A 24,695-nucleotide genomic window follows, 5' to 3' on the forward strand; every position below is an offset into this window, starting at 1 on the left:
AGGTTAAAATTAGATCTTGAGATCTTGAGGAATTTAGTCCAGGTTATTTCTGTTGTCTTTAAAGAACATTGGCAAAATGGTAATTGTAGATCGGTAATTTCCATTTTAATCATTATTGCAGAGAAACAGACATATTTTGAAGAATCATCACTAGACAAAATATTTTGCCATAGCTTAACTTGGCTTTAAAAAGAGTGTCCAAAAAAGATTTGACTTACCATATTCTTAACTGGGTGCATCGAAATCTAATCACAGGAAGTTTTTCAAGTGTGGTATGTGATTAACAGTATTCTACCGTCTTTGTGTATGATTTCAACGTGATTTATTTTTTCTTCATAATGCTTGATTGCAAAACGAGAGAGAGAGAGAAGTGTGCAATCATCTTGTACTTGATGGTCTTTTCAGGAAGCACTTACCCATGATTATATCTGTATTTCAACAGAACTGAGGTTTCTACATTGATTGTTACTCAATCTCTAAATAAATCCATGACAACAAATGTCTTTCAATGAGATTAGAGCTATTTTTTATGCCCCATGTTGACATTTTGATCCACATCTTAGAAAACCCTGTAGTGTTCCACTTACCTAAAATCTTGCCAAGAGTGAGAGACTTGATTGCATTGAATTCTGTGCCTGAGGACAGAATAAACTTCATTCTTTCCTTCTGGTTAACCTGTAGAACAATAGAGTGATGAAAAAAGTGGAATAATGGAAGAGATAGTAGTCAAGATTTTTAAAAAAGCAGGTAAGATCAAGGTTAAAAATAAGAGGATCTGAGGGAGGCATTTGTTAGTTATAGCATAAAAACTTATCAAGGAACAGATTTTTAGTTTCCTCAGATCACTGATTATAAATGTGATACTTCTTAAGCATCCCACTTAATAAGCCTTTATTTATCTTATTGATTTGGCTGATTCCTTCTTTTTCATCTATAAGAAGAATAACAATAGTAAACCTTTAAAAATATGAAAAAGTATTTTTCCATTTAAAAAGATACTCAATATTTAGTTCATAAAGATTAAATATTATATTGTAAATACTCTGCATCCCACAGTACCTCTAGAACTACTTCAAGCCAAGTAGCAATTCATAATTAAGTAAACCAAGATCTAACCTCAAAATACAAAATTGTAATTTAGTAATTGTAAATTGTAATTGCAAATACTGAAACATCCAGCTTTTTAAAATTTCTATTAAAAAAAAGACTTTTTTGCATGTTAGTATGTATCATTAGAAAAATAAATATTTCTCCTTCATGACAAAAAATAAAAAAAAAATATTCTCCTTCATAGCCACATCACTTTGATGATGCAAAAAGGACCACAGAAAATTTCACAAAAGACTTACCTATGTGGTAATATAGTTGTACTGTAGTTTAATGCACAACTTGAATCAAAAAAGCAAAATGCAAGACCCAAAACAAACGATAGCAACCACAAACACGTAACAAATTTTGAAAGTTTAACCATCGAGCAATTAATCACATTTTCATATAAAATTATGAGGCAAATTATGAGGCAAATTATGAGCCTTCTGAAATAGCCAAAATTAACATCAAAGAGATTGGATAATGTAAATTTTCACTGTGCATCATGAGACTGTTAACCTTTGCTTGTCTTAATTGAAATATTAAAACACTTTATTTGGGGGTAATTTCCTTGTTGCAACTATTTATTTCGTTTTGCTTTGGATTATCTACTTTATGATGATGCACCTTGTTTTTTATGCTTTTTTTTCTAACTGAGTTACCTCTACAAAGAGCATTTCCTCCTCTCTGTTAATCTTCACGTGTTGCAGTTGTCCATCAGCCATGGTTTTGAAACTGGTGCTGAAGACATCAGGATCTTGGTGGCTGTCCAGCTTGTACCGAATCTGTAAACTTCCTGCAGGGATAAATGGAGCAAAAGGTGTAATAAAGCACAGCCACAACAGGCAATTTAGATCATTTCGTGATTTGTTTAGGGGATTAGCCATGAGAAATGGATATCAGCGAGAAATTCAAGGCAGCAGAGTGAGCAACAGCAACATGGGAAGTAGGATATAGTGACAAAGATGGTACTAAACTGTTTCGAATCTGATTAATGAGTTAAAATTTGGGCAGGAATTTTATGGGTACTCTTAAAACTCAGCTGAGAAAGACTCAGTCTGGTATCACTAATAATTGTGACTTATCAAAATCAAGTCAGTACTTCAGTGCTGTTCTTGAATAACGATCAGACTGTCGAGACATGAAAACCTCTGACCAGTGGAATTAAGTAGAATGCAGTGTAAAAACTTCTAACTCTCTTTCTATTCCTTGCTGGTAACTCTCAGAATACTATCTGTACACATATAATTACACAGCAGAACACAGAGGCAGTGTAGGTTCCTTGTCAGAAGTCCCCTCCCAGCTGCAGATGGACCACAAGTTTCTACTCATCCTCTGGAAATCAAGGTCCGTGTCAGACCCAGGCCAGTCATGAGCAAAACATGTTCCATCTGGGGCAATACTGCAGTTATTCTACATCCAAATATGTATCTGGGATAGCAGGGAACCTTCTCTGAGCATAGAACCACTGTGACTGCAAAGAGGTCTTTCATAAACCCGAAGATGTAACTTAGTCCGTGTTTTTTTTTAATTAAAAAAAATAATTATCTAGATTTAGAAGAAAGAATGGAAAGATCCGACTAACATTTAATGTTCAGCTTAAATGGAATAATCAATTATGTTATGGGTATTTTCACAGGTGTGTATATGTGTGTATATATATGTATATTCATAGGTATTGAAGTAGTTTATGAAATCAATTGAATGAAATGACGTCTGATTAATTTGGGAAATGCATAATGCACTTTCAAAAATTAGTTTATTTCCTTATTTATTTTTAGGATGGCAATTATTACTGCTCATGAGTAGCACACAGCTCAAATAAAATTTTGATTTTCATTTCCAAACTTTAAAACCCCCCCAAAAATTCTAAAGGATTTTCAGAAATAAGTACTTTTGACAATACAGTCAAAGAACATCCCTGAAAGTTGAAATGGAAGAGGAATGTTTTCATGTGGAAAGAATTGCTTGATGCAAGAGAAAATATAAAAATTCCATCTAAAGCAGCAATAGGACAATAAATAGTTTTTGTTTCGGGTCTGGAAATCAAGGTGAGTGTGAGCTGACAGTTCTGATGTTCATTAGTGTCCCCTGACAGCTGAACACTCACCGTTTCTGGTGAGAATGACTGAGAGGTATTCCTTGTAGAAGGAGTTGACATAAAGCAGCAAACTTGGTGTCCGTGTTGTTCGAAAGGCAAATGTAATTGTTTCCCTGTTCAGTGTCATGTCAGCATAGAAAGAAGAAGCGTGAGAACTGGAATTTTTAGCCAGCGTGTAGTATTCCTGAAAGTTGTATGTCACAGAAGAGCCAGTCCCGAAATAGGCAGAGATCTCTGAAACAAAAAGTGATTAAATATTTAAATTTCCTGCACAGTAATACTAAAGATCTTCCTTTTTTTTTTCTTTCTGCTGCATAATGAAATAAAATACTTTCTCAACTATGGCAACAAAAATGAAAAAAAATATAAATGGATGGAGCATTTAGAACTACAGAGAAACATAAGAACCAACCTCAGCTAGATCAAAACTCATTTACATGTGTGTCTTAAATATCTGTTTCATGAAGTGCAACTTTTTGTCTACTTTTTTGTCTAGTGTTCATCCTAGTCCTCAAGCCCAATACATTATGGCTTACAATATATTGTAATAAATTGTATACTGCTCCTACAAAGAAAAGGGTGCAGCAATTTGAATCCTAACATGCGGATTACACCTGGCCACACCAGAAACATGGATGTGGGAAAAGAAACTGGTCAGGTGGGAAAAGCTAAAAAAGGAAAATACAAACTAGGTTATGATCTTCCTATGCATGTCACACGACTCCCTTATTTTGAGGTGGCAGTGATGTCTGGGCATATGTTCCTCTCACTAATTTAGAGGAACATGTTGTTGTGGCATATAATTTGTTTAGTACTTTGCAGAATGCATTTAATACAGGGAGGAAGCAAGTAAAATTTAGCAAAGCTGAATCACATGCAAACATCAAAAATTTTAGGTGAACTTCCATTTTTAAATTCAAACCTGATGAATTGTGATCATCTAGTAGTACGATACCTTCACCAAATAACTACTTTAAGATGGCTGGAAACATGGGCTCAGTCCTGTTTGCAAAGATCTCACTTTTTTTATATATATATATATATAATGTATATGACAAATACTTCTACATAACTTTTTGTAATAACTAAAAAAAATTAATTAATTCTTTTTTACTCCATTTCTTCTTCTCCTGCATTTTATCTAAATTCCTCAATGTCATATATCAATGTAAGAAGTTGTGGATGAAGAGAGACAACAGACTTTTCTTGAAATTATAGCAAAAAGTAGATTTAGGTTCTTCTGCTACTTGGCTTGTTTTCCAAATTCAGTCTTAGTTTTGAGATTAATATTTGAAAGACATAAATCCAAATGTTTTACAATATAGTTCCTAGATTTACTATACTATCAAAGAGTCAGAGGAGTTGCACGAAAATGCTGATCCTCTCAGGTTTCCTGCTTAAATAGTGTATGTTGAAGTTATTTCTGGAAGAACAGTGTTTAGCAAAAGTGACGGATATTCAATAAATTTAACTGAATATTTATCTACATTATGCAAATTGAGTATTTTCCAAGCATTTAAACCTATCTTTAAAGGGCTGTAAAGATCTTGATCTGAACTGCACTGTCCTTTTTTCAATAACTGATAAAGATAAAAGACACGCTTGCCTTTCTTACAGAATGGACCAGCATAGGCAGAGAAAGTGCAGTCACAGGAGAATCCACTGTATTTCTCTCTGCATTTTCCACCATTATGACACAGGTTACCATAGCTGCTACAGTGCCCAGGACAGCCTGGTTCAACTCCTGGTGTTATCTTTGCTCTCTCTTCCAGATCCAGGGCCATTCCATTCAACTGCAATGAACGAATGCATCCCAAAAATCCTTTCTGCCTGGAGGCTGTTCCCCCTGCAAATAAATTCATAAGAGCTTTTAAAACTTTAAAAATTGATGTGTAAAAACTTCTTTATGTTTTACAGCCTCTGAACAGCATTTTCAAGATACAAGCCTATGCATGTGAAAATATTTCTAAGTAGCTTTAAAAGCATATCTGATTTGGGTTTTTTTTCAAGTAATTACTGTGAACCCTTGAAGATTTAATGAGAAACAAGAATATTTTGCAGTAAGATAGCAAGCAATGATACACACTTCTACAAATTCACAGAGGAATATGGTCCAGAAAGTATGTGGGTTTTTTTTCTTTCAGGCTTTATTTTTAAAGGGAAAGGAGAGGAAAGGAGAGGAGAGAAGAGGACAGGACAGGACAGGAGAGAATTGTATATTCCAATCATTCACATGAACACTATCTGAATAAAACAACACAGACAACTTGCAACAGTTTTTATATTGTCAGCTTTATATATACAAAAGATAGATGTATATCAGTTCACTGGAATTTGTCAAATTATTTGACTAAAATAATCACTCCAGTCACTGGCCAATTACCTCCCAAAAAGTGAAACTTCAGAAAGTGAAACTGTTAATGCAGGATAACATAATATTAGATTGTTTGGGAGCAGGTTTAGAAGGACTAGAGACCAACAAATCAAAATATTTAGAGAAAGTGTTCAGTCTTCATACCACCATCTTCTACCCTTGATGCCTTTTGAGACACAGGTCAGAATTCTGATCAGAGCACACAAGACTTTCCTCTCCATTTAATTTTTCCTAAGGATTCACAGTTTTTGTAGCTACAGTTTAACAACACTATTCACCTTGAGTGCATTCCTCCCCAACATACAGCAAATAAAACTTATGTTAATTTAGTATGATTTTCTCACAGCAGATCTTAATAAAAAGTAGAATCAACTTTACATCCTCCTATACTGTACACCATACATATACATCAGAAAATTATAAATTCATAATAAGGCAATATTAGAGTAAGAACACTATCATATATATGACAAATACCTCTACATAGCTTTTCATAATAACTAAAAAAATATTAATTAATTCTTTTTTACTCCATTTCTTCTTTTCCTGCATTTGATCTAAATCCCTCAACATCATATATCAATGTAAGAAGTTGTGGATGAAGAGAGACAACAGAATTTCCTTGCAATTATAGAAGCAGCACATCTTCCTTCAGCAGATTACTATCCTGCAGTGGGAGAGCTGTGTTTGTGGAAGCCCTGGTTAAAAAAGACAAATCCTTTTCCAGCTGTGATGTTGAAATCCTGATTTAGATGCCAAAGCAGAAAGTGTTGGTTTTTTTAAAACAACAATGGTAGTTAAAACTGTCCTTCTAACAAATGTATGGTATTATTCCTCAATTCATTTTTAAGACATTATGTTTCACTTCCTACTTAACAGTATACAGAAGGAAACAATAAAAATTGCATCATAGATCTGAAGAGCAGCTTTTGGGCTGTGCCCTCATTCTGGTCTAGAGGAAAATAAGGAGCAGGAGGCTAAGCCAAGAACATGTGTGGAGACTAGCACCACGAAAATACTGCAAATCCCTGCTCCTATGTCCTCTGCTTTTTGTATGCCCATTCTAGGCAATGTGACAATGTGTTTTCTTACCGAGTATATCACCCCTGGAGACATCAAAGGATGGTGCAAACCTGGGTCCTTGGATTGTCCTTCAAAAAAACCTCCGAGGAAGTAAACTCCATTTGAAATCCTGTCCATTAGTAACTATTGGCTTAGGTGCTCAAATTGTAACGTCAAAATAGCACAACACCTCCATGGATTTTCACCAAGGCTTTCATAGAATCATAGAATTATAGAATCAGCTGGGTTGGAAGGGACCTCTGAGATCATCAAGTCCAACCCTTGATCCAACCCCACTGTGGTTCCCAGCCCATGGCACTGATGTCACATCCAGTCTCATCTTAAAAACCTCCAGGGACGGAGAATCCACCACTTCCCTGGGCAGCCCATTCCAATGGCTGATCACCCTCTCTGCAAAGAAATTCTTCCTAATCTCCAACCTAAACCTCCCCTGGTACAGTTTAAGACCATATGTCATCATACAAATTGTTTTCAAAAAAACCTGCTTGCCATTTGTTTTTCTTCCCCTGCCCCATCCCCAGCCCAGGCATTTTTTTACATTTCTATGATGATAATTAGGAAATACTCAGGTGCAGTGCCTACCTACAAAGAGCTGGCTGTTGAGCTGCAGGCGGATGTGTCCATCAGGAGGAGCACTGTGGGATCTCTGAGGGAGCTGATCTATCTGTAAGGAGGCCTCTTTGACGTTCCTTTCAGCCTTCACATAATGCCACTGGTTGTCATTTAGGGGAGTGGGCGACTGCACCGTGACTTCACTGGGTCCATTCCCAACGTCAAATGAAAAAATCACTTCAGACGGAGCTGGAAAGGGCACAGCAATGATGGACTTTTGGATTATTTCATAGTTAATCGAGTCAGAAAATCACTAAGCAGCAGAGCAAGTTACTTTAAGGTCTAGCCTACTGTTTCATGGGCTAAGACTGTTTCAGAGGAAAAGTTGACTTTGGGGGACTGCAGTTCACTCTTCACACTCACTGACAGTGAGAGCAACAACTTGTCCACAGCATGGAAAGTAATCTGTTTGTGGCCCCCAAGAGAGCAGAGCAGTCAAGAACCAGTGAGATGTGCTAGCTTTGCTATTTTTTCAGTTTGGACGAAATGTATCTCTTGTGTATTCCAATCATTCACGTGAACACTATCTGAATAAAACAACACAGACAACTTGCAACAGTTTTTATATTGTCAGCTCTATATGTACAAGAGATGGATGTATATCAGTTCACTTGAATTTGTCAAATTATTTGACTAAAATAATCACTCCAGTCAATGGCCAATTACTTCCCAAAAAGTTTTTAGAAAGTGCAACTGTTAATACAGGATAATATAATATTAGATTGTTAACTGATTGCCATTGTTAATTATATTTAAATTATCACCACTGTAATCCATCCAAGTGTCTTCTACTGTCTATTTGCTTTTGTTATTTATTCGCACAGTCTCTGCAAATATCAGAGGCCGGATTTTGATGTTGTTTATAGGACTATGCATACAGTGATTTAAATTGAATCTTTCTCTGAGTAACTTTCACATTACACAGTTTTATAGTTTGCTTAGAAAATCACAACTGAATCTTTGCAGATCAAAATAACAAGATGAGGAATATGCCAGAAATTGAAGGTCTGAAAATTGAGAATATTCTCTCTAAAACTTTTTCTTTCACATGTCCAAGGACAATTGTGTATGAAAACAAGTAGTCTCTAAACAAGGGATTGTCATAATTTTGAATTATTAAGGATTTCATTACAGGTCTGAGAAGATTCCATGAATCCAAAAAACAGGTTCCGATTTATAACATTGAATCTGATAGAAAAGCAAAACAAATAGAAGTAGTCAAGGGAAATAGATCAGCTTCAAACAACATTTTAAGGAGGAATTTACTGAATTAGAATAAAACATTCAGTAAAATATTTTTTTCTTTTCAGCTTTTAAACATAGATTAGACATTTCATAACATTTAGATCCACTTTGGCCAACCTTTAGACTGAGTAATGCCACATGTTTGCAATCCCTTAAGCCCTGAATCTTGTTGTTATAAAGTATTTTTCTATAACAGTTGAACCTGAGAGAGAAAAGTAAAATGATAAATACATAAACCGTTTCATTTATCAAATAAAATAAAGCATAATGTGCAATTTTTAAACAGAAAGGCTTTTGTAATAAATGGCCTTTTCTGCTTAAAAATCAACAGTTTAAACAAATAATATGAAATAACTGATGTCTAAAACCAGTTCCTTGGTAAAATGAATTTTAGGATAAATTTGTTTTATTCAAACAAAATTGAGAGCTCAGTCTCCCTTTACTGAGAGAGAAAAGAAAAATAAAAACAACAAACCAACCACACAGTAGGAGAACAAAAGCAACAGAAACTCCATGTGACTGGCTAAAGAGAATTTCTGCTGAATGTTACCTTCTGCAGGGAGGTCTTTGTAATCCTCTGGACACTGTTGGAGTGAAGCCTGAAAACACAAATTCTGCTTTGAACTCACTGAATGTGCCTATTAAATAGCATATCAGAATCTGATAAATAATGTTACCGTTTAGATTTTAAAGGTAAGAAAACGCACAATAAAGATTTTTGAAATAACCACTGAAATGATGAATTATGTTAGTACCACTAAAAAAAATTAATATAATCTTGCAAAAAAAAGGGAACTAATGGTAGAAGTTCCATAGAGGAAGGCACAAATAACAAGGATGACCACATGGTCATACACTGTAGTATCTGAAGACTAACCAGAATATGTCAGAAAAAGTGAAAAATATCATTACTTAACATTCTACAACATTTTAGATGTTTCTTGCTAAAAGAAACTGCATGGCAAATTTGAAAGAAATTTTGGATTTATAAGAGCTATAATGAAACCACTTGTGGAAAGTAGGCCACAGGATGTGGAAGGATGTTGACTGGATTCTAGAATTTGTCATCTTGCAACAAAGGACGTGGGCAAAGAGCACTTTGGTCGTTTCTTGGGCAGCGGAAGAGGATGCATCCAGGAGTTCTAGTCTGGCAACAAAAACACTTTTTGGGCCCTGCCTACCCCCTGGTGTTGCTCAAAAATTACCCAAGCATTGCAGGGACTCTCGTGACCCTGATGCATTCAAACATAGGCAGAGCACAGCTATAGATTGGCAAAGTGGAGCGGAAGATGTGGTCGATGACAATCATGAGGAGTGGTCAGTGGGTTAATTGTGGCTGAAACGACTCACAGGGAGCACAGCCACAGAGAAACCACTCAGAGCATTGGGTGTGAGCATCCTATGCAGAAGCAGAAAGTGGTTACAAAGTAATATGCAACAGAATGCAAAATCCGAGCACTTTCCGTAAAGGAAACGACTGAATTCCACTCATCCTGGGGAAAAGGTTGCTAATTTGGGCAGGCAAAGGCCATCAGCAGCTGCATGTTGGATTCTTCTCAACTATTTCCAAAGCAACTGCAGAAGCCCAACCAAATCAATACGCCAGTGTTCCCAAACCTCGTTAAATTTCTGTTTAACTCATTAAAAATAAACCCTCAATAAACATTCAGTATAAAATACTCAGACCTTTGTCTAGAGCATGTAACTTGTGGTCATACAAGTATTTAGTAGAGTGTACTATTCAGAATTGAGTTGGTCTTTTTGTTTTCAACCACTTTTTCTGCAGAAGATTACAGGAAATCAGGAAAAAATAGCTTTTTATAATTCAGTGAAAAGAAAAAAAAGAAGAGATCAGGTATCTTCTTCGAGACAATTCCCTTACTCTCTCTTTTAAAATACAGTTAGGATGCAACCTCCATTCTTACAACAGTGTTCTAGAATATGTACACAGACGCACTGCAGTGTTTTTGACTTCATAAAACCAAATGAACATTACTAAGCTTCACAATTCCTATTAAGATTCTTGATCTGACCCTTTTTTGTTTGCAAAGTTAGGCTTCAAGGTCTCAAGGTCATTACTTCATAAATGAAAGAATTAGATATAAAGTTTGAGATCAATAAAAGGTTAAGAAAGGAGTTCCTAAATGCTGAATGTCAAATGTTAATGACATAATGCATTTTAAACATTTTCTCACACCATCATCTTAAGCAGTGATACCTGACATTTACATTATTGTTATTTATTGTTACACAAATGAAAGACATTAATTTATTAAAGCAACATCAAGTGTAGGTTCATGATTTGCATTCACATCTATTATAAAGGAGTATATGATGATGAAATCTGAATGAACCTATACAATATGAAATGTTCAATGTGGTTTTTTCTTTCTTTTTTTTTCAGAAAGGGACTTGTGATGGAAATGTATATTGCACATTTCTGATCGATATTTCCCTCAGTAAAAACAGATAATTCTGGCTCCAATACAGACAATCCTACCTATGAGTTACCTATGACATGTCTACTCAACAAATTAGGATGTTTATGGAAGTGAAGGATTATCTCTACCTGCTATACAATGAGATAACTTTGCTTTATAAATGTTGAAAATATAGAGCAGTTCAGCCTTTTGCTTTCTGTCATGCCTCACTACTCACAAGTCATATAAACCCCATAATTATACAGTAGTTTGGATGCTTATGAATGGATGGGACAAGTGACATGAGCTTGTCCACATTATTACATTATTATTCTGAAGAAAGACTTACGGTCTTTTGCCAAATGTCTAAATAAAGTTAGCTTTCAGAAGCATTCCTTTAATGCTTCCATGATTTAACAGTTTATTTTGAAGATGGAAAATCATTTGTCAGACCAGAATATCATCATTGCTTCAGGGAGTCTGCACTGAAGTGCTGACCCAGCCCATTTTCTATATTGCATGATGCTGAGATTATAATGCTGATCTCCTTTAAACTATTCACAGAACTTTAACAGAAGGCAGTTCATACTCTTGGTAAACGTGACAAAAGCAATGTTGAAAACAGGGTAGTTTTCAAATATAACACTATCATTTGAGATAATGCAAAATAAATTGATTAAACATTACACAATATTCTATAATTATACTACCAGCAGAAGAAGACAGTAGATGTTTCCCTGTTTATTTCATTACCACAAGACATTAACATAGATAAAAAAACAAGCAAGCAGAACATTTTACTTTTTAATGAAAAAAATAATTAAAGTTTCTATGGTAATATTCTGCAATATAACTTACATATTTATTTGTACTCTTCTCTGGAAAATACTTGAGTCTGATAACAAAATGGATATGTAAAAAAATTGAGAAACTGTCTAAACAACTCTCAGAGTCACCCTGCAAGTATAAGACTTTTCAGCTAATGGCACATTTCAAATTAATGTAAAGCTTTATGAAACCATGCTTCAATCTTTTAAATATTCTCCCTTTTTAATAAAATTAAAATATTGAGTCAACTAAGATAAAGGTTTCATTGCACACTGGTCATCTTAGAGGATTTAGTGAGATATTTCTTTTTCTCATGCCACAAAAATCTACTTGCATGTGGAAGTATAAGGATTTGGGAATGTACAAATAAAATGAAATTAAAATGAAAAAAAAAATTAAAATAATCAGAAAGTGCCACTAGATTAAGATATTGTGCCACAGAAGGTGGAATATTGTGACTGAGTGAATCTTCCAGCAGCCACATATAATAAAACCTGGCTTGAAAATTTGGAGGGAGAGAATCTGGTGGCAGGGATGCAGTGAACGTGGGAGGTAGGAACAGTCAGAGCATTCAGGGGCTGATTGCTGTACTCTTAGACTAAGAAACCTCTGGGACACAAAATATCTTTGGATGAATAGTTGAATTATAGTGTCAGTGCTGGAGTTTTTTGGATAATGTTAAAGATCCAGTAGTAATAGCAGAAGTAATAAAGCCAGAGAACAGTTTTAAAATACTCTCCCTTTAAGTTAATTCTAATTTAATCAAACTGAAAGCAATAATAATAATTATAACAACAACAACCACCAACAGTCGTGTTACTTACAGTATAACTCTATCCTTATGAAGTCTTGAATTCCCAGGTTCTCTAAAAACACTCCTGAGGAAGCAGTGGTTTTAAAGAAAAATGAGACATCTGCACTGAGCTCTCCGTGGAAGGTGGGGAAATGCAGGTAGGATGTCTCTTTGTTGAAGGAAGCTGAATTCCAAAATGTTCCTGGTTGTCAAAGTGAAAGATTGATAGATACAGTGTTATCTAACATTGCCAGTATAAATTTTACAACCAACGAACAGAGGAAAGAGGGGTTGCAGTGTTCAGAGAATCTGATACTCACAAAAGCTTCCTGGTTACCCTACAAAACAAAAAGTAGGGGTACTTGGAAAAATTAGAGTAAAGGTGCTCAGTTCAGGCAGCCAAAAGCCAATTAATAGGAGACAAAAGAAACCACTAGGAATTGCAGTTCTGGCCTGATGTATCCTTTCATGAAGCAACTACAACAGCTCTGAATGAATACTAACCTACATTACAGTAGTAGCAGCTGAGGGTTATTTGACCTGGAGAAAAGGAGGCTCAGGGGGGACCTTATCACTCTCTACAACTACCTGAAAATGGTTTGTAGTGAGCAGTTTCCAGTCTCTCCTCCCAGGCAGCAAGTGACAGGATGGGAGGAAATGGCCTCAACTTTAGATATGACGGAATTTTTTTTCACTGAAAGGGTTGTAAAGCCTTCGAACAGATTTCCCAGGGAAGTGGTGGAGTCAACTATGCATGGAAGTTTTCAAAAAATGTGTGGATATGGCACTTGAGGTCGTGGCTTAATGGTGAACATGATGGTGAACATCACAGTTGGACTTTATGATCTCAAAGGTCTTTTGCTTGACAATTCTATGATTAGGTCAGTATATACTAAAACAATGAGATTTTTCATATATACTTCTCACATAACAAGAAAAGAGTGATGTTATCACTGTAGCCCAGTGAAGTTTTACCAGATATCACAAAGAATGTAGGACACATATCCTAGTAATTACTGCAGAAGGAATTAAAAAAATTACAAAGGTATTTTTTTCTTTAGTTGCCTGCAATTTAGAAATTCATTCACATTCTTACTTACAAGATTAATTCAGTTTTAATCAAAAAAAGGTTGCAAGATCAATCATAGATATTTTCCTGGTTTGATTTATCTGTATGCTGGCATTCAATCATAATTTGCTAGGTTCTGTTATTATTAAAAAGTTTATGTAAAATCTCTAAAAACACCCTCCTCTAATAAGTACTTAATCCTTACTTAAGGTGTTCAGCTAGAAGCAGCTCGTTATAATCACTGAATTCTTACAGATGTATCTGTATTTCTTTATTAAGCCATATTACTTTCTAAGTCCAATTGTCATTCAACACCTTCCTGTCGAATTGATCAAGGCCATTGCACATTCTCCTGAAAATGTTGTGACCTGGCTCTAAATGTTATGGTAAACTATAAAAATTTTTACTTCATTCTGTTTTTAGGGTGGGAAGGGGAAGAAAAGATCAAAAAGATTGAAAGTTTCTCTCTTCTCTGCAAAACCGGATGCTATGATATGGTGTACTGAAACAGGAGGCTAGACCCGAAAGAGTTAAGTAAGAAATTTGGGCCTGCTAACAAACCCAATACCTGTTTTGCTGGAAGAACATTTTAGGAGCACTGGTTAACATCATGTTCTGTTCTGCTCACTGCACCAAAGGGCTTAGTATAGAAAGAATAGGAGTAGTACACACACAGGAATAAATGAGGTAAACTAGAGGTTTGAATAAGATCTAGAAGGCCCAGAGCCAGGATTTTGCAAGCTTGAAGAATTCAGGTCACCTCACTGAAGAGGTCAAATTGAGGAAGACGTCCATGGCGACCACCAGAGGGATGAAGGCTGGAGGAGAAGACCCCCACAGTAGAAGACTGGGCATGTCTGGAAAGACTCTGCCCAGAGACCAGCCTGCTTATTAATATCTATAATAAATGATGTGACCATGTATCTAAAGTGTATAAAATGGCTTAGTTTTGCACTTGCGAGTCGAGCAAGTTTGTCCAGCGCGAGCCGGCTTGCTCCCAACGTTGAATAAACAAATACCTTGCTGCTTAAAGATAAAAAAATGTCTCTGAGCAGTGTTTCAGGCCGATTTTTCGGATTCAGTACAGAGTCCACAGCCCAGTGAAGTAATATCACAGTCCACTCCCTCATTCCTCCAGAATGTGACGGTTTTAGTAAGGGTTTGGATCCCACACCAAAAACCAGCGTGGTAGTGTTTTCACAGGTATTCTGGCAAGGGCTCGTTGTGACTTGGGGCGCTCAGGAATTCTGCCAGTTGTCACAAGTTAAAGCAGCCGCCGGGACAACTTCTGCAGGGTGAGGTGGCTGTGAACAGATGGCTCAGGCTGGGAAGGGAAAGCGTAGCTTTGCACCTCACTCTCCTGGGCAGCCTGACAGGCTCCTTGAAGTTATCACCCTGTGAAAAGTGCTGCCAGCCAAAGGCAGCCACCTTACATATTGGCATCAGTTTTAAGCCTGTGTTCCTCAACTGTTTCGGGTCAAGGCTCCCACGGAGCAAACTTCACAACAGTTATGACTCAAGTATATCACAGCCATTTAAAAATAATGGTCTGGCTGTTACCAGTAATTCAAACGCAATAGGAAGTTTAATACTAGTAATTTATTGGCACAACATTGTTGGCAATTAGAAGAAAGACAATGGTGGCAGTAACAGTCCAGTAAACTAATGATACAATCTGCTTCAATGGAGCATTTGAATGATCTTTGTAAATCAGAACGGAGTCCTTGGGGGAGGGAAGGAATAGGAAGTTTTATTTGTCCTCCCTTAATTTACTCCTCTCTTGTACAGATGTTCTTTTTCTAAGCTCTGAGAATTACATAATTTTGAATGTTAAGATACTGTATCTATAAAGCAGGTTAAATATAGATCTAGGAAAAGTATATTAAAAAGTAACTTATGCTGTCGTTAACCAGGTTGGGAAAAGAATTTCTTCTCTTTATGGTACCTGGCTCAGTCTCCTATTTAGTTTTCTGGAACTGCCAGACACCATGTGGTTAGGAAATCAATAATATTTAGCATTTTATCCAAGCAGTAAGACTCCTATGAGTAAAAAAAGATCCTGTTTGTTATAAATGATATATAAGCATATCTATATTGAAAAAAATGATTTCATTTTTTAGCATATATCACCTTATCTTACCAACTTGAAACTGTAAAGTGAAAAAGGGGCAAACAAGAAGAAGACAGACAAATTAGACATTTTCACGTTACGGCACCTGTGTCTCTCAAAATTCCAGCAGGGATAGTGAGTGTTGAGGAGAGAAAATAAAGATCTTATGGCTTGAGCAATATTTTTTGTACACAGCTTTTTTTCCCACTACCTTTTCATCTCCCTCAAACAGAGAAAATCTCTGAGTGCCATGACACACAAAATCCTACCCATCTCTTAGGTACTGACACAGTTAAGGCATGCTGCTGTTAATCTGGAGATGCCAGTGGTGTTCTCAAAGCAGCTGTAGGCTTTGTGGAGGTGACATTTAACATGCCTTGCCTCTTTCCCATATTCTCCTTCTTAGGGGGATTTGGTGAAACACTTGAAAGGTACCCAGGAAGCTTCCAGCAGAGTATGCTCCTTCCTCTAAGAGCTGGTTTCTGGCCTCTGGTGCAGCGTCAGGACCTTTGAATCTCCCTGGAATGTCACTGTGATCAGATATGTGCACAGTGGCAGGAATAAGGAAGCTTATTACTGTAGAAAAGGTGTCCATTGCAGACTGCAGATCCCACTAGTTTATCCTATCTACACTACTGGATTATCTAATCTTAGTCCAACCACCAGTAGATGATTAGGATTTTGCGTGTTTGACTTTGGTCTGTTCCTCCCCATCTGGCCTCTTAAACTGACCTTTAAATTATAATGTGATCATTCATTATTTGAATTATAATAGGTTTTTTTTCTGTTTTTTTTTTTTATTTGCATTTGGCACTGTCTCGTTGTGTGTGAGAAAAAGTTAGGGGGTGTTTTGCTTTATTCCCACTCAAAACCAAGCAGGAAAGTCATCATTAAGTTACATCTATTTGTTTTCACTTTTGCTAAATGCAAGAATTTCCCTTCATCCAGCACAGCAGAGAGGAGGCCAAAATTACTGAGAAGTGTGCAAAAATTGCTTCTTCTAAAGCTTTCCTCCTAACTTCAGGAAGTCTGACCAGCTGGCAACTGTTTACCTCTGAGAATTTGTGGAGTTAACTGCCCCATCTGTATAACTACTTCCAGCTCCACTGCAGATCCATAGATTAAAAAACCAGAAGGGAAAACTGCAATTAAGTTCAACTTCTGGTATGCCACGGATTGTATAAATTCCCTGAATCAATTCTTGTTTGAAAAAGAGCATTTATTGTAGGAAAAATACTCAACTGATTAAATTAAAAACTGTTAATTACAGAAAATTCATAAATGCCCTCACTGTCAATTTGTGTATATATATATGTATTCACACACACTGTGTCCATTGGCCTAGCTTCAAATCCCAACCACTGGATAATTTTCTGATTTTATCTCCTGCTCTCAAGAACATTATTTGAGATTTCTTCCTCTGCAAAACTCCATTTAAGTTGAACATATCTCTCCAGATTTTACCCAAGCTCAGCAAAGGGATTAAGAGGCTTTTCACTGAAAACACGTATCTCAACTTCTTTAACCTTACATTTTCTTTATATGTTGCAAAACTCTAATCATAGACTTGATTATTCAGGAAGCTGCAAAGAGGATCAAAATAATGTTGATTAGACTGAGGTTAGGACAAATATAAACTAATAACAACTAATAATGGAAAGCTAAATAAGAGGAAGAAGCAAATACTTATGCCATTAAGAGTCAAAGACATGCCCTGATTTCTCAGGCTACTGCAGAGAGATGAAACAGGTTTTTTTTCTAAACTTAGAAACTTACTGTGTTGCTTTAACTACAATATCACTTATGACTGGTTGATACAGTTAGTTGGTGTTATATCCAAAGCTCACATTAGTTGTGTTTTTTTCATTTAAATGCCACGCTGAGAGCTCACATTGAATGGATTATCTGCTTGCATTTACACCCTTGAGCTGTCATTTTGCAATTTAATTTCTTAATTTCCTTAATTTTTTTAATTCAACCAAGTATAAAATACTCCATCCAGACCTTACTAGGGTCCATGAGTCTCCCCTTTAATTAATAGAAATTCATGCTGAATGATACATTATCCTTACATTTCATTGTACTATCCTTATTTATTTGGATCCATATCACCAATTTTATTTTGGGCCCAAGAATCAGTCTGATGCTGACAGAGTATAACTACCCATTTATTACAAATAATCTTGGCACAGTAGCTTTCCTTCAGCGTTTTGGATTTATTTATACGTCCTAATACTTACTGAAAATTTGTAGCAATAAATCAGAGTATGTCCACTCAGTTGTAATGAAAACAACAAGAACAACAAACAACCAACACAGAAGTTGGTTTTTTACATGTCTACTCATACTAACTAACTCTATTGGAATCTAATCAACATCTGGGTTTTTCCTGAAAAATGACAGAAATAATGGAGATAACTCTTTCCTTTTTTTATGAAGACCATAGAATTTCTGTATATTAAGGTACCAAAGGCTTCTTTCATCCTCAGATGCTGTAAAACCTTTCCTATTACCCTGCTCAGCTGATATACACTAATGTGAATTTTAACTTCCATTCTATTTAGATATATTTTTCAGTCTCATACCAGCAGTCCTGCCATACAATTAATTAATTATATTGTATGTACAGCAGAAAAGGGATTACAGAAATGAATCCCTAATGAATCAGTGATATATTTTAAAGGTGACAGGAATGCACAAGTGCTACTCATCTGTGTGGTGCTGTGTCACCAAATCCTACTGACTGTTTCTTTAAATGGCCATATTCTTCCAGAATATCCTTCCTACTTTCGTTTCACATTTGCATGCTATAAATACAGTTAGCAAACGTTATCGTAAATGTTGAGGAAAAAAAATCATTAACATCTGAATGTAATTTTTACAACTTTAAAAAATAAACTATATTTGTATTGCTTTTGCTGTTTTTCTCATAGAAGGCCACCCTTCCCTGCCTTGCTGTACCAAATATGGCATGGTTTTCTATCAGTATGTAACATAATTAATTGAAGAGATCAATCCATAAAACCTAAAATAAAGAGGCCAGATACAGTAATGGAATGTTAAATAAAAGAATGGAAATAAAATATATGCAATGACAAACAGGCAATTTCTTCTGGGCTGCATTCATGTTATGGCACATGACTTTTCAGAAGTCCCTAAATAAGTAACTCTAACTTGGAAACTTAGTCAGAGGAGTGCATGTTTTAAGACAATTCTCTAAGTAAATGTCCTACGAGGAGTAGATTATTGATAAAATGAGAATTTATGATCTTTTAATTTTGAATCATTTAATCTTCTCCCCTGTGTCTTTACATGCTGTGCTAGTCAGTTATTCTGAAGAATTTATGTCTGTCATATAGGACAAAAACCTGTTTAATAAAGGATTTCACCTGTGAAGTTCAATTGTACAATTTAGTTTAAGAGAGTGATATAAGAAAAATAAGCAATAATCTCTCTGGAGAGTACTCGAATCACACTGTGAATCCAAGAATATCTATTCCACCTTGTTTGACAACACTTCTGAAAAATGAGTATTTGCTACTAGACCTTTTTTTTGCATTCTTCACCTATCCAAAGGTAAGTGCTGTTAAAAGTACATTCAATTAGATCCTCATGGGTGTCTGCAACCTCAGATTAGAAAAAAAAAAATTAAAAAATCTTAATAATGAACTGCTTTCTTCCTGCAGCTTCAATTTGCTGCTAGAAGGACTGGTCTGGCAAGAGAGTTTAGACTTACTGTATCAGTTTTGTCTAGTTCTGCATTTAACATGTAGAACTCAAAAACTACTGCAAGTCAGAGTTTTTTACATTTGCTATAAAACTGAACATTAAAGAAAATGTTCATTATAAAATCTACTGCTGATACACAAAGAGCATTGGGAAAAAATCCAGTAAATCATACACTCAGTGTATTTATTGTAATATGCAATATATAATTATATATGAGGAAATATATTAAAATATTTTAATGTAGTATAAACATTACATTTATATAATCTCTTATGTATGACATAGCACAGAATCACAGAATCAATCAGGTTGGAAAAGTTCTCTGAGATCATCAAGTTCAACCTCTGACTGGACACCATCCAACTTCATTGCCCTTCTCTGGACTATATTATATATCATGCTATTATATAATTATAGAGTATATGATCATTTCATAATATGATTAATATATTATACATGATATAAGAGACAAGTGACGTAATATGTAACAAATTATATGATAACATTTATATATTTTATTGTATATAATCATATAATTCTTCTAAACAGATTGCACTTTGTTTTCATGTCAAAATTCTATGATTTTACATTTGTTTTCCTTCAGAAATTCTTTGTTGTTCTCTCAGTTTGTCCTTATCTCCCTAAATACATCATCTCTTACTATCTTTATGATACGATGGCAGAAAAGTTGCATTATTACTGCGGTTACTAAACAATCAAAACTATTCCTCTTTTTTCAAGGTATTCGTTGCATTACCATTAATTATTATATTCTGAGGTTTTTCCACCAGGCTTATTTCAGTTAAAAATTCCTTCTTTTTCAAGTCAAATCCTGTAACACTGTATGACATTACAAAAACATTTCTGTGACATGCAGACTCCGACTTCTTGTGCTTGTTCTCGTGACACTTTAGAATTCCCTGTCACAGCTTGTCTGGGAATACTGTGATCGTTCATCATCAGTGTGGAATTCTGCATCAATTCCATCACTCAGACTAAGCAAACATCAAATGAAGTTGAGGAGGTCAAGGAGTGTCAAGAACTGTCTATAGGTTTTAGTGATCACTCCGGGGAAGGTGGTTGACTTCCACGTTTTGAGATTTGATATAAGAGACAAGTGACGTAATATGTAATAAATTATATGATAACATATTTTTATATTTTAATATATAATCATATAATTCTTCTAAACAGATTGCATTTTGTTTCTTTGTCAAAATTCTATTATTTTACGTTTGTTTTCCTTCCGAAATTCTGTGTTGTTTTCTCAGTTTGTCCTTATCTCCCTAAATACATCATCTCTTACTATCTTTATGATACAATGGCAGAAAAGTTGCATTATTACTGCGGTTACTAAACAATCAAAACTATTCCTCTTTTTTCAAGATATTCGTTGCATTACCATTAATTATTATATTCTCCTAACTTTTGATTACAGCAGCAAACACAGAACTCTACCTAAGAGTTGACTATTGAACACAAACCAAACATGTTTTCTTTGCCATTGAAGGTGGAAATGGATGAAAATCAGAAGTATCACTGCAAATCTTTCATAAGGTATCAGTTTTGCTCCAGTCATCACATTTCCTCTAAATTATTTCTTCACTCATGGTATTTTTCTGGTTGCCACATATATGTGTTCAGGATGTAAAGCCTGAGTTATTGTGTAAATTTATAGATCTGAAATTCTCACGTGGAGTTGAAATTTTGCCTACAGTTACTGCATACACTGGATTAATCTCCTTGACAAGAGACTAAACATTTTCTAATGGAATTCAGGGGTAGAATTGCTATGGGGAGCGTGGAATGGGGTGATAGGGTTGGGGAATGTGTGTGGTTACTATGCTAAGGGTAAAGGAATAAGAGCTGCTGCTTCTAAATCTACTTCTACTATATAAGTACTTATAAAGCTTATAAAAATTAGAAAAATAAAAAAAAAACAGATGGATTAGTCTCCCATAGTATGATTTTCCTAGCTACATAAATATTCATAATGTTTTGTGATGGAGGCATGTACACCTAGTGAAGGGTGTGTTCCCAGGATGTGGGAGCCAGTTATGAACTCACCTTCATGCAATGCTTTATTCATAACTTAATTCATACTGCATAAAACCAAAATATCTGTTTGAAAATTATAATAACACCTTTTTTTGTCTTCACTATCATGGAAAATATATTTTTACAATTCTTCCCTGGTTTGCATGGGATTATGGCATTTCCTTTTCTAATTACAAAAAGAACCGGATGAAAGTTTTGCAGAAAGGTTTCTAGCAAATAATATTTAAAATTTATTGCAGTCAAAACACATTGTTTAGAAGAACTCTGCAGTTGTTACTTACTGTCACCACGACAAAGCAAAGGCCCCAGTTTGTAAGCTGCTTCAGAATTTGGTCTGTCAGTGTCTGTGATCACAATTTCAGTTACTGGGAGATGCTCCTTGTAGGAAAGGAAGCCAGTGTCATTAGTCCTGAAAAGGTAAAAATGAAAGCCACAGCTCTCCTAAATGCTTCCAATAAATTTTTCAGTATCACTGAAGGGAAAAGGAAAGATATTCCGAATTTAAAAGTGCTGCATAAATACATGTTTAGTACAAGTAACCCCGAATAGAAATGTGTGCTTTGGTACTGATACTGTGCTCATTTGGCATTTCTGAAAGGATTGCATAGGAAGTGGGCAGTTTTATGGTTGTGCTTGTTTGCTTGAGCATGAGAAAAGTCTTCTTGACAAAAATAGGTACCTGACTGGCTGTCTAAGTCAATGAATTTGCTCACATCAGTAACTTTAAGTTGCTGAGGACATATATTTATAAATGACTGCCTCATCACCATAGTCTCTTTAATGGCTTAACATAATTTCCAAGTAAGTCTACCTTTCTTTTTTTCTTCTTTTTTTTTTTTGCCCTGACAAACGTTTAAAAAAATCAAATAGGAATGTAGAAAGTCATGCTGAGTGTACAGGAAAAGCAGTATAAGTATAATTTTTTAGATTTTTAGGACCAGAATCTAAAAAAATCCTTTTTGTGCTAGACTTGTAGAGACTTAAAGATTTTGACTATCCAAACAAGAAGTTTTAGATTTAAATCTGTGTCCAATCTGTGAAATAAGATAGGTTTCGCTATAAAAACAGACTATAGAAACCATATTTCCAAAATCACAGGGTGTAACTGGTTTTCTAAGCTCAAATGCATCTCAAACAAGCATAACTTCTACTAGTTTTTTGACCCTATGAACAGTTTTTAGTCAAATGATTCAAACCAGTAGTTTCTAGGAAACCAAATCCAAGATTGATAACAAGTACCAAAATAAAACTCTCTTTACACATAAACTCTCTAACACTGGAGTCACTGGGATGAGTCTCCACTTAAAAATGTCAAAAGTGGATACAAAGAGAAATATAAACCCAGAGTCATTATATTTTTAATGTAATACACTCATCAACATCAGCAATTTACTCACAGTGGCTATAGTATATAAATATTTTATATATATATATATATTTAAAATATGTATATAAAGTATACATATATATAAAGACATGCACGTATCCTCTTACCTATTCATTTACAAATATGTTACCATTATAAATTAACCCATGTATGTGAGCATATAGTAAATGAATGACAAAACTGAGCAAGAATTTATGACTTGTACGAGTAACTATTCCAAATTTTGCCTCAAAATGTGCTCATCTTCTAACACTTCTCTTTCTGTTGGGAATCAAATACTGTTTTTATTTTTGTACAGCATAATAAAGGGAAATTTCTAGTGTTCTGTGTGTTTCTTTAATCTCTTTATTGGAACTAGCATTTCAGATATCACTTCGTGAGTTTTACTGCAAATGCAAATTCTTTTCTCCAAAAACTTTTGAAGCTTTTAAATAATTGTTCTTTGACTAACCCTTTGTTGTATTTTCGTTTCTGAGCCTGCTCATGCTGAGAGAACAAGCATTTTCCAACCAAATTCACTAGTTGCTCTTCTAAAGGAAAGGTGGATATCTAGCTTGAGAAGAAAATTATGTATTGCTTCATTTTGCACACGTGGAGATGCTCATAACTACCTTTCTTACATATTTCCACTTTCAAGAAACAGATGTTGATGCACTTTTTAAAATGCATTTAGTAACATACTCACTGCATTTGGTTTATATAAGTTAAATAGAATTCCAAATTTAAGAGCTTAAAAGTTTCTTCAGCAGAAGAACTTCCACTTGAAAAGTGCCTCTGCTTTATAAAGTCCTGCACTGGAGCTACTGTTGAAAAAGTTGTATCTAACCCCCTTAAATGAATAGTCAGGTTCAGATTTGGCATTGTAACAAGAACTCATCTCTTATATATTACTTATTTGAATGGGATCATAAATGACATTAGAGAATTTCCAGTACCTAGTGGAAGACCTAGATTCCTGAAATCCTTCCATCCCCTTAGAATACACTTCCATGGGTCCTTTGCTTCGCAGATAACAAGGGTGTTAATTTTAATTATCTAAGTTGTAGATGGAAAAAAGGGTGTAAAAAGTCTAAACTTAAAAGTGTAGCTAAAAATTATGCTAAAACTTAACTTTTTTTTTTCCCCAGAACTCTTTGTTTCAGATTTAATTACTTTCAGTATTCTAAAAGTAACTGAAGTTGTGCTAAAGACTGAGCTAATGTCTTAATATACAACCTGTAATGTACTAAAAGACTAGAAAGTATCTGTATAAAATTAAACTTTCCCCAGAATTCACAGTGAAAGAATTAGCAATAATACCTAATGTACATAGCAATAATTTTATGAAAAATTATGTTGTATAGCAAAGAAATAGGTGACACTGCGGCAACTTAGGCTTCCAACTGCCTCTGTATTATAAATGTGCCAAGGCCTGTGTATTTTCTTTATTTACTTTTCACAAAGAAAATAAGCAACAGTAAAAAGTTACCATTCATCCCTGTCAGCATCACAGTTGCAGGAATGCTGGGAATCGATGCAGCTTCCCTCTAATCCACAAGCACACTTTTGGACAGCAGGCAGTGAACCTCCCCAGTAAGTATGAGTTTCATTGGTTCTTCCAATCCACCAGCTCAGTGGCATCCCATCTAAAAAGCAGGTTAGAGAAAATCAATGTCTCCCACTTCTCTCAGTTTTCTCATCCAAACAATTTTCCCAGATATTAAGAAGACAAAAATCGTTGCTCGAATCCAGAACCTTTAAATGACTGTGGGGGAAAAAAAAAAATTACTACCTTTCCTTGGTAAGTAATTATTAATT

The 24,695-nt window shown here is 35.1% G+C and overlaps 1 protein-coding gene across 2 annotated transcripts in view; it reads right to left on the reverse strand.

The window, feature by feature from the left end:
* LOC113961008 (contactin-associated protein-like 4) overlaps positions 1-24,695 on the reverse strand; it is a 190,794-nt gene that overhangs the window by 11,659 nt on the left and 154,440 nt on the right. For both annotated transcript variants that reach the window (XM_027670992.1, XM_027670991.1), the window contains exons 14-21: positions 24,367-24,523; positions 21,793-21,920; positions 12,577-12,747; positions 7,230-7,448; positions 4,797-5,036; positions 3,200-3,424; positions 1,752-1,885; positions 588-675 (exon numbers count right to left, since the gene is read on the reverse strand). In XM_027670992.1, the coding sequence (XP_027526793.1) occupies positions 588-675; positions 1,752-1,885; positions 3,200-3,424; positions 4,797-5,036; positions 7,230-7,448; positions 12,577-12,747; positions 21,793-21,920; positions 24,367-24,523 (1,362 nt within the window). The remainder of the gene's footprint in view (positions 1-587; positions 676-1,751; positions 1,886-3,199; positions 3,425-4,796; positions 5,037-7,229; positions 7,449-12,576; positions 12,748-21,792; positions 21,921-24,366; positions 24,524-24,695) is intronic.

This window comes from Neopelma chrysocephalum, unplaced genomic scaffold (assembly GCF_003984885.1).
Source record: "Neopelma chrysocephalum unplaced genomic scaffold, ASM398488v2 Primary Assembly neopelma1_97017, whole genome shotgun sequence".
Taxonomy (NCBI): Eukaryota; Metazoa; Chordata; class Aves; order Passeriformes; family Pipridae; genus Neopelma; species Neopelma chrysocephalum.